At 34.1% G+C, this 13,867-nt stretch overlaps 1 protein-coding gene across 1 annotated transcript; it reads left to right on the top strand.

The window, feature by feature from the left end:
* The first annotated feature begins 11,884 nt into the window (after nt 1–11,884).
* Nucleotides 11,885–13,867, top strand: LOC113688064 (tabersonine 16-hydroxylase 2). The gene is made up of 2 exons (XM_027205694.2): nt 11,885–12,918; nt 13,087–13,867. Exons 1-2 carry the CDS (start codon nt 12,040–12,042, stop codon nt 13,714–13,716), a joined length of 1,509 nt encoding a protein of 502 aa, XP_027061495.1. The 5' UTR covers nt 11,885–12,039; the 3' UTR covers nt 13,717–13,867.

The following is a 13,867-nucleotide window of genomic DNA, read 5'->3' as shown; positions in this document are numbered from 1 at the left end:
TGTACAAGAGCAAAATTTAATTTAGGTATATCTAATAAAGAAACGTAAATATACACTAAATCATATAAAATGCATAATAACTGCACGATTGTATCAAATTCCAGAACGTACTGGCCCCAATCCGAAATCACTAGGGTACAAAAGGCAACCGTAACGTGGAGCTAATTATAACGTCCTAACCAATAAGGTTACCCAATAATTTTTAGTCAGAATTAGGGATCTAAATAGTTAAGTTAAATAGTCCTTCTTGATCTTTTTTTATAAACCACTTCTCAATTTCCGGTTTTTTTTTTTAATTTTTTTTTGTTTTTGGACCTTTCGAGCAATACCGTTGACCGTTTTTTCCCCACAAAAACAAAAACATCTGAGTTGTTTCATCTCTAAATTGAAATGTGGTATTGATCCCCTTGAGTCATCCTTTTGAAGATGGCCACCAGTAGTACTGCTTGTACATCTGAGAACATCAGTCCAAAATGTACAGATTGTGACGAATTCAAAAGCCTCAAAGCAGGGCTAAGAATTCTCAGAACATTTCTTCTGTTTGCGAGAGAGTGGGGCAAAGATGATGATGCAAGTCTGGAGCTCTAGTACTTGGGAATGAAAAAGCCATTTCCAAATGGGAACCGGAGCTTTACTCCATTTGTCATCATCCTCCTTTGGAAGATGGACAACCTAATGAGAGTTCGCAACATCCACTGGGGAAGAGAACACAAAAGTAATAGGGCCTGATCTTCGTCATCAATTTTCGAATCTATATTCTCCAAATCCATAATAATTGAATCAAATTTTTCAAGATGGGAGAGTATAGATGTACCTTCAGATATCCGAAGCATATACAAACTCTACTTCAGATATAGCCGATTCTCGACTGTCTTCTTCATATACAAGGCTTTTAATTTATCCCACATAACTTTGGCCGAAGTCTCCGTTGCTACCTCCCGTAAAACTTCATTGGAGAGATTTAAGATTATACTAGATCTGGCCTTCTTATCCATTTCAGCGAAATCCCATCCTTTACATCTTCTAGCTTGTTCTCAACTTCCTGTATTGCCAAATTAACTCCGTCTTGAACAAGAATAGCCTCCATCTTGAGCTGCCATATCCCGAAGTTGACATTCCTGTCGAATTTTTCGACAACCGTCTTTGTTATCGTCATTGTTGCCACAAAATCTGTAACTTGAAGCTTGTCTCAAAAAAACTGGTCAAATAAATACGCAAGTCTCGTGAGCAGCCCCCACAGGCCCACAAGATGAGCGAGCCTCATGGGATGGACCCCACAAGGTGAGCGAGCCCCACGGATAAACGAGCCCCATAGCGTGAAACGGGCCCCACGAGATGAACTTGTCTTACAAAATATATCAACCAACTCTGATACCAGTTTGTAAGGATTGACTCTAGAATAAACAAACTAAAGTTAGAACAAAATAGGCGGTATAACCGACCATATAAAGTTTATGCGGTAGACACCAGCCATATAATAATTAGGCGGTAAAATCGACCATATAATAGGGTTGTGGCAACCAAATAAAGACTAATAACAAAGCAAAATAAAAGGCACAGAAATTTACGTGGTTCGGTCAAATTGACCTACGTCCATGGGTGGAAGAGGAGCAAATTTTTCACTATGAAGAAGATATACAAAAGCCATAGGAAAGTGGTTCCTAAACCAAAATGGCACTTACAAAAGGGTTTAGGAAATATTCCTAAACTCAAAATAAGAGAGCCTAAAATATTTGACTAAATGGGTTAGATGACCCAAGAAACTAATAGTCCAGATAATGTTCTTTTGAGTGGTGCATTTATCTTCACCACCAAGCCCATATATTTATAAGAAACAAAGGCAGGCTTTCCTTAAGCTTCTGCCGATGTGGGATAAGGGAGAAACTCCCTTATGCACTATCGATGTGGGACACGCCACATCAACACGGGCCCTTTGAGAAAAAATGATATCATGCGTCTTGTAAATCTCTCATCCAAACTCTGGCGAGGAAATAACTATAGTTGAGATTTCACCAATTTGAAGATGCATCAGTGATCCTTGTTCCTTGGCTAAATCTCTTAGCATGTGACGAGGCAGGGAGCCACAAAGTTGATGTATGTTTCCTATTATAGGAAGTTGCCTTGGACCTGGTCGCAATTTCTTCACTGATGAGCTCCAATTCTTGAACAAAATTCTGACTAACATGGAACAAAAAACTAGAGTACAGAGGATAGAAATAAATGCCATTAGGATTGGAGGGATGATATGATGCAGTAGAAGTAGTGTTGTTTGTTCCAAGAATGCATGATTTTATAGAAGTCTAATCTCCATTTCTCAATCAGGGCATATATGAATTTTCACTCCAGAAAGTACATGAATTTAACAGTTAAACTGTCAAAGTCGAGGCCTTTTTCAATGAGGTTGATTAAATTGTAGTAGTTTCTGTTAGTATAGTAATGGCTTTGAGGCGTGATCTCACTTTCCTAAAGTTATTTGATATCCCCAAGTTACAACAAAGCCTAATTAAAGCTCTCTCAAAAAAGTATATGTAAAGTATATATCAATTACATGTTGATTGAGATTTTATAGACTCTATTAAGACACTGATGAAAAGAAACGTCTGTTCACAGTGGAAACTGACATATCACAAATTTGGTAAACTTCTCTTTTATGAACAAATACAATGATAGAAGCAACTATAGTAGTTAAATAGCTGCCTTATTAAGTTAAAATAAAATCCATAGTAGTAAAGTCTTTAAATACATAAATTAGTTACAAACTAGAAACACTCCCCTACTAGTTTGTTGTTAGTTTGGATTTTCTTTTCACACGACAAGTATTATGCTTATTAAAGAAGACGTTTCTCAACTTGAACCATTCTCTAGTGCACAAGACTATGAAGTTGATAGTAGTTAGCTTTTGTTAGTATAATAATGATTTTGAGCCATGATCTCACTTTCCTATAGATATTTGATACCCCAAGATACAACAAAGCTTAAATAAAACTGTCACAAACAAGTATATAAAAAGTATATGTCAATTACTTATTGATTGAGATTTTGTAGACTTTGTTGAATTACTAATGAAGAGAAACGTCTGTTAACAATGAACACTGACATATCTCTTTTGATAAGAGTCACAAATCTGATAAACCAATATGCTCCACAAAGAGTTTACACTCATCCTACTATAAGAATTTTGGAATGGAAGTTCTAGTACTTATAACAGTGGCGAAGCCAGAAAAAATTCTTAGTGGGGACAAAAGTAACACTAAAATTTTTACCTACTCTTTTTCTAGTTTTTTAAACAAAAAAAAATCATTAACAAGTACAAATGATGCATATATTCCATGAAAAACAAAAAAAGACAAATTCAAAATTATTAATGTAATAATAATTTTATTTCAAAAAAAACTAAAATATTTACAATTGCTCACTGTGAGTTTTTATATTTTGATAACTAACTTGGTTGTGGAAGTAAAAATGGCTCTCGATTGTGGAGGAAAAATGGGGGACCAGTGGGGAGGGAAGGGAAATTAGGAAGTGGGAAAAAGGAAATGAATGATATGATTGGATGAATTGATCAAGAGAAAGAGTAGCTAGCTGCTTAGTCATGAAAGGTAGTGGCTCTTGGTTGTGGGGGAAAAATGGAGGACCAGAGGAGGGAAAAGAAATTGGGGAGTGGGGCTTAAAGAAAGTGAATGATATGATTGATACTTGCTAGTTAAAATGAAAAGCTTTTTTTTTTTAGTTTATTTCAAATGGAATTTGTGCCCCACTTATCTTTTTAGAATTTTAGTTTATGAACGAACTTAAAAAATACGTAATTCTTTCACATCCTTTTTAAGAAAACTCTGGGGGTACACTTAAAATTATATCAAAATTGTATAGATATTATAGGAATTTAAAGGGCCCCCACTGCCCCCACCTTAAATCCGCCCCTGACTTATAAGCATACATCAACAACTTGTTTTACCCATTAAACTTCAAGTCTTAGTTTTTACCAAGAAGAAGTTAGGTTCCCATTGTTGGTGCTTAACATGGGTTTTAATCCCATTCCACGCGAAGTAGTTTGTACTAAATCTCTAGAAAGAGCTTTTATAAAAGGATCAGCTAAATTATTCCCAAATTTCACATAGACTATGGTGATCACCCCATTTGAAATCAAATCTCTAACATGATGTCTAGATTTCCGATTGTATATTCTATAAGCATTTAGACATAGTTGCCTCACAATCTCAATACAAGGAAATAGATGGCAGATTTTGGCCACAACTCTATATCCAATAATAAGTTTATGAGCCATTCACCTTCGCTGCTTGCTACAGCCAACGCTATATATCATGGAATACGCAAGAAAAGGGACGACAAAGAAGGCAGGGATCAGACTTTGGGAAAGTTCAGAGTTGCCACCTTTGACTTAGTGAGGGAGCTTGAAATGAAAAAGATTTTTAAAAGAAAAATGGCGATCTTACAAGTGACAAGAAAACTTTTTTGTCAATCACCCGTAATCATTTTCTAAATGCACTTGGATTTAAAGGTTCGGGGTTCATGTCTCAGCCTATTTTACCTTTTATGATAGTATTGTCTCACCATATGTGAGGTTAATTGTATCTCAAATCAGTGTAATTTCTTTTATTCGTACGTGGAGTTTTATTTGTGATACTGTAAACAAAAATTTCTTTACTAACGATGATTCAATGATGTGCGGAACCAAAGGCCCAAGATTTTCAAACATAGTATTCGTATTTTTAAGTTTTAGCTTAAGAAAACAATCGATGTTAGTTACTTGGTTCCTAATCAAGTAGTAACTGTAATTTGTGTGTCCTAATGATCAATGTTAAGATATTCAGGCCTTCCTCCTAGGATTTAGGATCATACACCTAAAGGTAATCCACATTTAATTTAATTTAATAGACGCATAAAATCTGATCCTGATCCAGTCCCACTCCCACAGTCCCGGTCAACATTCTCTGGCCACTTTCTCTCCTTTTTTTTTTTCGAAGACGATAAACCTAATCTATCCTACATTAAGGGAAGGGGCGAACCTAAGAAGACCCAGAGATAATTCGGAGGGGATTGAACCACTATCGGATCAGACGGATACACAGCACACCCACCTAATTTTTTAAAAACAAACCACTTAAATGTGACATTTTTTATAGGAGACCAACTAGGTGGTGCCACCAACCAAAGGCTAGTGGTTTTCTCTGGCCACTTTCTTATTCCCTCGCCTTTGTTTCTAGTCCATCGATTGTGTAAAGGTCGTAGGACCTAAAAACCTGTAAAGTTGCTGAACAAGTCCCCTCCCCTTAATTATTAGCAATCCGTATGAGATGCTCTTTATCTTCAAGATGCATCCCTGATTTCTTTATCTTATCTTTCTTTTCAGGGCAGGGCAATTCTTTCCTTACTGTATCCGAAGTCTGTTACATCAAGTTTTGTCCGCCTAAACAATTTTGTTATACATTTTTACTTCTGCTCCCCATACTGTATTATTTGTTAAAGACATCACTTGTCATATTTTATACCCACAAAATTGGATGTCTCCCATATATATATATTGGTTTGTGTTGGCAGTATTCCTGCATTATTTGTATTGTGTTGGCGTCATTCGGACATTATTTGTATTTGGCATTTTCCCTGCATTAAAAGCTGGTTAATAATGTCAGACCAAGTGTCTCATCACGAAGAATTTATCGCTGTCCATCATTGGAGTTCTCACCTAAAAATTGTCTATCATGAGTTTTACCAAAATTTACGAAGAGTGTAAAAACGGCTCTTAAGATATTCTTCCTTTTTTTTTTAAATATCAATCTTCAATTTCGGCAACCCTTAGAGGGTTTAACCACACCAAAGAAAGATAAGAGAAAGTAGTGTCTCCTACCTCTAAGATCAAAGAGGAGCAACTACTACACATTTTTTAAATTCTACGCAATTCCTGATTTGGTGGCCAACCATTTAAGACGAGTTAGTTTTTTAAGATATTTTGATCTCCTCCTCTACGAAAACATTTCCCTGTTCGCATAGATGTTATCGTCTTGTTTTGTGCTTTCCCCCATCATAGCTAGCCTGTAAAGGTGCCTTGAGAAAACTACTGGTACAGTATTGCCTATCATAGGAAACACTTGCAAGTTATATGCCTCCATGTGTAATTGAATCTTGACAGATCGAGACTTGGCTAAGAAATATAAACTTTTGATGCATTTGAAGCTTGGTAAAATTTTAACTGTTGTGACGTCTTCAGCAGATGTTGCTATTTGCTAAAAGTATTTTTCATGAACATGATATCATAGTGAAGAAGAGTTTATTAGCAATTGTCAATCCCAATTCAAATTTTATCATTCAAAAGATTTACGCGAGGAAGAAAGGAAGCAAGATGGCCAAGGAAGGCAATTCTTTTTCTTCTTTTTTTTTTGGTAAAAAAATTTGGATGTACGATCTACCCTACTCCCTACTCCAAGCAAGCAGAAATGATCTACCCTTACTACCTGCTCCAAGCAAGCAAGAGGAGAGGCCGGTCTAGTGACCAAGATTGACACCTTAGGATTTTTTTTACTCCCACTTCTACTGTTATTCTAACCTATTTTAGAGGAAGGAAGGAGGCGTAATTAGATCGATCAATAACATCTACTCTACTCCTACTCTTATCTATTCTTATTTTAGCCTATTTTAGGGAAAAAGAGGAGGCCTAACTAGGTCAATTAGAAAATCGACAAAAATTGAACCATTATCAGATCAAATGGGTACACTATACACCCGTATAAATTTAAAAAAGTCACATGTAGTGGTCAATTAGAAAATCGATAAGAATTGAATTACTATCAGATTAAATGGGTGCACTACACACCCTTATAAATTTAGAGAACCCACATGTAATGACAAAATAATTGAAGTTAAAATTTAAATCCTTAACTTCCCACCTCACAAAAATTAAGTCTTTTGTGGTGGTTGACAGTCCAAAGGATCGTTGGTTGATATCTTAGAAGTTACAGGCCTTAAATTTTTCTTCCCTATTTCCTCGCTTTAGTTTCTTAAATTTCACTCTTACTTTACTTAAAAAAAATAAGAAGGGAAAGAAATAATGGTTCATAGTTGTTATTTTTATTTGCCTGTTTGGCCACAAACATGCTCGTAAACGGAATGGGAGACCATCATTTTTTAACTTGTATGAACGATCGGGGACTGTGGGCTAGGGAGTATTCAGTATTCATTTGTCTACTCCATTGCCAAAAAAGCCAGCAAATCATCGTACAAATTCTTTTCAAAAGTTTACATGGGCTTTACAGCTGTCAAATATATTCCAAACCACAAAACAGTCACAACATTTGGATTCTTCCTTTTTTCCTGGAACCCCCATTACTTGCTCCTCTCTAATGCTTGGCGATTTTTGTTATCAGTTGGTCGTATTGATTGCATAGCACGACGCTTAGTCAGTCTGCGGTCACGGATTCCGAGGCTCTTCATACTTCAGCAGGAGTACCCTCGTGGGCTCATATCAGACCTCAATAATATCGAAGAGAGAAATAAAGACAATCGATAAAGTTGTCGAACGGCCACAAGGTGGATCTTAAGACCTGCTTGAACCCTAGGTAGAGATTCAAATTTCACCTGCAGTAAAAGAATTTAAGAGTTATATCAAAATATTTTCTTGGTCTAGTAAGATTTGTGTACTTTCTAACCCTTAACACAATGTCTTTCTAGACTTTTCCTCCAATGTAATATAGAATAGATATGTTATACTATAGTTGTCGTCTTAAAAAAAAAATTAAATAAAGTTGTCGATGGAAGTGGGGCATGGCCATGACTTCCCGGTAAGTTGAGTCTAATTGTAGTATAGTAAAATTTATTTTTATAAAAAAATAAAAACTACTAACATTACGTACAGATTATATTTATATTTTACGAGTACTTATTTTCTTATAATGGTGCAAAATTAATGCATTATCAATTTTGTTAAATACATCTTTTCCGATATAAGTAACTGACACTTTTGATTTTTTTTTTTAAAATAATTTTTGAACTACCATCAATTTGATCGTTTATGGGTTTCTTTTAAGAAATTTATAGTTACCTTATTATAAATATAAGCCATAATAGCTTAATTTCGTATTATAAATAAAAAATTTTGCATCCACTTGAAAAATTCTTGTTTTTGGAATCTTTGAAGTTGGTTTGAAGAATTGGTTTTCCTATTCTATTTAAAAAAAGCTTATTTCTTGTTTTTGAAAATTTTGGAAGAATTTATTCTTGAACTAACTTCCACAAATAACTTGAAATAAATTCAGAATTATTTTGAAGGTAAGAATTATGAATTTTCAATTGTTTGGGTTAATGTATATAGAAAAGAGAATTTGATAAAATTTAATGGGTCAAACAAGATGTGACTTTAAAATTTTCTAAATTTCTTAAACCCAAAAACTAATTTTCCCATAGCTAAGTGGGGTTAGGTGACCCCACTTGCTTTCCATGAGGCTCCGCCACTCGGTGGAGGGTAGGACAGAGGTTAATTTCCAAACTTGACTTGTTTAGATTGCAATTTTGTTCCAAAATTTTTTTTACGTTTTTCATAAATATATTTTTTAATTATATTTTTACCTTATATATATATCAAATCACTACAGAAAATTTTTCTACAAAAGCTCTAGAAAATATCAATCCAAATGAGGAGAGGTGAGACTTAAGAAGTTGAGAAAGGGCATGGGGATTTGATTTTGAATTATTACCAATGTGTCATATATATCTAAAGGTGATAATGTATACACTAACAGTGTATATAAGATTAATCTTTAAATATTATATGTCTTTATTTTTGGGGGACAAATAGGTTAGGTTTTAGTGTACATGAGAGGTATCGGATTCTAGATACCAACTCACTATAAAAAAAATTTTAAAAAATTGATGTTTGAATTTATTTACTTCTACATATCTTTCTTAAACCAAACTTGTTAATTTTAACATGCTCCCCAACTTTTTCATTATCCATAATATCTAGGCCTCTGGCGTCTTCACGAAAAATATCTAAACGGGATTTTTAGAAAACTCAGTTGGCAGGCAACAGGTCTGAGTTCGTTTGGATTGCATTAGCAACTTTTTCAATTTCCATAATATCTCGGCCTCTAGTGTCTTCACGAAAATATCTAAACGGGAGATATTATGGATTCTGTTTTACCTACGAAAATAATGTTTAAAACAGTAGACTGTGAAAATATCTCCTTGTTTGGATTGTAATTTTTCACATAAAAATCTTTACATTTTTTATTTACATATTTCCTAATCATCTTTTTACTTCACATATATCAAATCGTTACAATATATATATATATATATATAAATATATATATATTTTTACAAAAACTCCTAAAAATAAGATTTCTTGCCTAATTAAAACACTCCAGTATTCTTTCTACCAACTCAGATGGAGTTCATAGTCATCTATATGATTATTAAAGTTTATAGTCTTAGGGTTTCAAATAAATTGGTAAAAATGAATATCATTTTATTTGAAAATAAAGATAAAAATTAATAACTTAGGTTGTAAAAGAAAATATAAATCCCCTCTATAAAAACAAACCTTTTGCTAATCTTTCGACCATAAATGAATATATCAGTTTACCATGCGGCCCAAATTAATAAATTAGATTTGGATCCTAATAGGATCACTAGACTTGCAATATTATGATTAGATCACCAAAATTTTGTGAATCATATAAACTGAAAGACATTTTGACAATTAATTTGAAATTCAAATTCTTATACATCACAAACAAGTTCTAGAATGACTTGTGGAGGTAGTGGTGATTTCTGGAATAACAGATGATGGAGGGAGGAGTAACGACTACTGGCTTTTCATTATTATTTGTCAACTATTCCCTATTTTCAACGATATTGGTGAATATGTTGGTATAATAATTAATTCTCTTTTTTTTTACACCAAGTTAATTCAAAATTAAAAGAAGAGATGATGAACAATTTGAATGATAATCTGGTGATGAAAGGAAGTAATTTATGAGATACATAAGATTTCAATAACTGTGATTTGAAAAAGATTTTACTATAATTTTATATAATAATTTGATAGAAAACAGATATCATTAAAACAATATTAATTATTTTTTAAAATTATCCTAAAATTATCTAAATGACCCATAACTCGTTGATTCTCTTCAGTCAAGCATATACACACACATATATAACAAGAATGGCTTTCATTCCGGCTACCCTCATTCAATTATCCATATTCCAAAAACCCCTACCAGAAACAATAATTCCAAAGATCCACAGGATTCATGCATTTCTGATCACCTTGTCAACAATATCTGGAAAAAATTACTAAAAAATCATCAATTCGTGTGTGTGGATAAAGTTTCTTCTCGGATCAATTATTAATTATTGACTTTTATCACAAACTGCAATTGTGCAGTAGAAATGACAAGTTGAATCACAGTAAAAATAAAAAATAAAAAAAACGGCGGGGTCAACCCATTGTTTCATCGTGATTAAGATGAAGTGACACTTTGAATTAAAGCGAGTGTCGATGAATTCGAAGAGGGATAATTCTGGAAACCTCCCTAGAGGTTTCTAAAATTTTCACTCACCTCCCTTCAAATTTGAATAATTACACTAATCTTCCTTCATGCAGTAAAATGACTATAATATCCTTCACTTATAAATAATTCCTACAAACAAAAAAAGACCCTATAACTACATCTAGTCTTTTATTCTAAAGTAATAGTAGTCACACAAAATAAACTCTTATTCTCTCTCTCTCTTTCTCTTTCCGAGGTTCTTTCTCCTGTATCTCATAATTTTCTATTTTTTTTTGTAAATGTCATTTACACAACTATCTAATTCATCTCGAATCCTCATTATTATGGAAATAAATCCTCTCTCTCTCTTTTTGTTTTCTTTTTTTTTTTTGTAATAGTTAATTCATTTTTTTATACTAAGTTAATTCAAAATTAAGGAAAAATATGATGAACAATTTGAATAAAAATCAATGATGGTAATGAAAGGAAGTAATTTATAAGATATGTAATATTTCAATAATTGTGATTTGAAAAAGATTTTACTATAGTTCTATATAATAATTTGATAGAAAGCACATATCATTAAGACAAGATTAAAACTCGTTAATTCTCTTCAATTATGTGGATGCACGGACCTGGGCCAGGCACAAACAGTGTGCGTCAAATATCCATATTCCAAAAACCTTTACCAAAAACCACTTAATTCCAAAGATCCATAGGATAATGACGTGACTTATTCATGCATTTCCAATCACCTTATCAACAATATCTGGAAAAAATTACTTACAAAAACATTGAGTTCGTTTGGATTGCATTTTTTTGGGAGTTTTTGGAAAAATAAAATAAAATTACTATAGCACTTTTTTTAGGATATGATGTATATGAGTTAAAAAAGTGACTCTGAAATACTACTATGGATTACAACCAAATGCTTCTATGGATTATATTTTTATTGATTCTCAAATGCTTCTATGGATTTGCAAAGAACAATAGAAAAGCCGGTTGCATGGTATTCTTGTTGCTCTACAAGTAGAATGGTCCTGCAGAAATTTATGTGAATTACACACTAAATGTACTTCTACTTGTACTGATAAGTTCCATTCTACATTTAGACTTCTTTATCACTTGTCAGTCAGCACATAATCTGCCAAAATTTTGAGTTTTGCACCCGAAGCTTCACGAAAATATCAGAATAGGCAACTCTTGTTGGTTTTTGCCTACCAACCATAAGAACCCCATTTTTAAAAAAAAAATAAAAAAATAATATATATATATATATATATATATATATATATATATATATATAAGAACCCCATAATTTCTGTCGGAACACCACGTGCATTTTCAAATAACAACACCATGCATTTATAAAAGAGCCCGGAGAGCGTCCTTAATAAATGAGCCAGCAATTATTAGAAGTATTAGTGGCTACCAATTGATGACTATTTGGTCTGAATATAGCAAGAGATCCCTATAATAGTAACATACTATCTTAAGCCAAATTCGAGCATTCGTTCTTTCCCCAGTTTCAATGGAGCATTTCTTCTTCTTTTGTGGCTTCCTCCTCTTCATCATCATGGTAGCCAAATCTCTGATGAAATCCAAGCCTGCAAAACTGCCTCCAGGACCAAGAAAATTGCCTATCATAGGAAACATTCACCAGCTTCTTGGCTCTCAATCTCATCGAATCCTAGCAGACTTGGCCAAAAAATATGGACCTCTGATGCACCTACAGGTTGGCGAAGTTTCAACCATAGTTATATCTTCAGCAGAGGTTGCAGAAGAGGTTTTAAAGAAACATGACATCATTTTTGCTTCTAGAGCCTTTCTTCTTTCACCAAGAATACTCTTTTATGATTGTACTGATGTTGGCTTTTGTCCCTATGGAGAATACTGGAGACAACTGAGAAAGATTTGTGCAATAGAGCTTCTAAGCTCTCAACGTACCCAGACATTTCGATCAATTAGGGAAGCAGAGGTCTTAAACATGATCAAAGCAATCTCAAAAGAAGAGGGATTGGCTGTTGATTTTGGTAAAAAGATTTCAACAATGACATATAGCGTCACTGCCTTGGCTGCTTTTGGTAAAAGAAGCAAATACCATGACGATTTCATGTCGGCAATGGAGGATGTTGTAAAGCTTATGGCAGGTTTCTGCTTACCAGACATGTACCCTTCTGTCAAAATTCTTGAAACAATCACTGGAATGAGGCAAAAGCTGGAGAGGTTACACAAAAGGGTTGATCAAATACTGGAAAACATCCTCATTAGGCATAGAGTTAGAAAAGCGGAATCAGAATATGGAAGTGGAGAAGAAAAGGAGGATCTCGTGGATGTTCTGCTGAAAGTTCAGAAATCAGGAGAATTTGGAATTCCACTCACTGACGACAATGTCAAAGCAGTCATTTTTGTGAGTAAAACCATCATCTTTTTTCTTTCAGTAATTGACACAAGGGAAACATTTTATCTTGAGTAATTAACATATACATTATTGTGCTTTCCAAGTTTTTGATCAATACATCAAGAGATTTCCAGGGCCAAAAAATGTAATGAATCAATTGTTCCTGTTTTTCTTCAGGATGTGTTCGGTGGAGGAGGAGAGACATCGTCAACCACAACTGTATGGGCAATGGCTGAAATGATCAAGAATCCAGCAGTCATGAAAAAAGCACAAGCTGAAGTACGTGCAATTTACGGCAAAAGAGGAACTGTTGATGAATCGCAACTTCATGAACTGAAATACTTGCATGCGGTAATCAAAGAAACTCTGAGACTGCACCCTCCTGCTTCACTAATTCCTCCAAGGGAATGCGGTGAACAATGTGAAATTTTTGGATACGAAATACCCGCTAAATCTAGAGTCTATGTTAATCTTTGGGCAATTGGTCGAGATCCGGGGTACTGGACTGAACCTGAGAAGTTCATTCCAGAGAGGTTTCTTGATTCTAAAATTGATTTTAAGGGGTCAAACTTTAATTACATCCCATTTGGTGCTGGAAGAAGGATATGTCCTGGAATGTCATTTGCTTTGCCTATGATGGAGCTACCACTCGCACAATCGTTGTTCCACTTTGATTGGAAACTGCCTGGTGCATTGGAAAATGAAGAACTAGACATGACTGATATCTTTGGCTTGACAGTCGGACGAAAACATGATCTTTTCTTGGTTCCAACTTCTTACCACCCTTCTTCTAAATACCAGCAATAATGCAATGCATGTGCTTTGTAAGTTCGTAAGGAACTTTACTGTGCTTTTGGTATGCTTTTATTAGCATTAGTTTCTGTAACTTCTCGCTATGCATGTACAACATTTGTTGGCTTCTGTTGATGTCATTCAATGGAATTTGTCTAGTTTTATA

Source organism: Coffea arabica, chromosome 5e (genome assembly GCF_036785885.1).
Source record: "Coffea arabica cultivar ET-39 chromosome 5e, Coffea Arabica ET-39 HiFi, whole genome shotgun sequence".
NCBI lineage: Eukaryota > Viridiplantae > Streptophyta > Magnoliopsida > Gentianales > Rubiaceae > Coffea > Coffea arabica.
This window is presented reverse-complemented; position numbering and strand designations above follow the sequence as displayed.

Coding starts and splice junctions, on each gene's coding strand:
- LOC113688064 (XM_027205694.2), top strand. CDS start 12,040: ATGGAGCATTTCTTCTTCTTTTGTGGCTTCCTCCTCTTCATCATCATG. Junction 12,919..13,086: donor ATGTCAAAGCAGTCATTTTT/GTGAGTAAAACC, acceptor GTTTTTCTTCAG/GATGTGTTCGGTGGAGGAGG.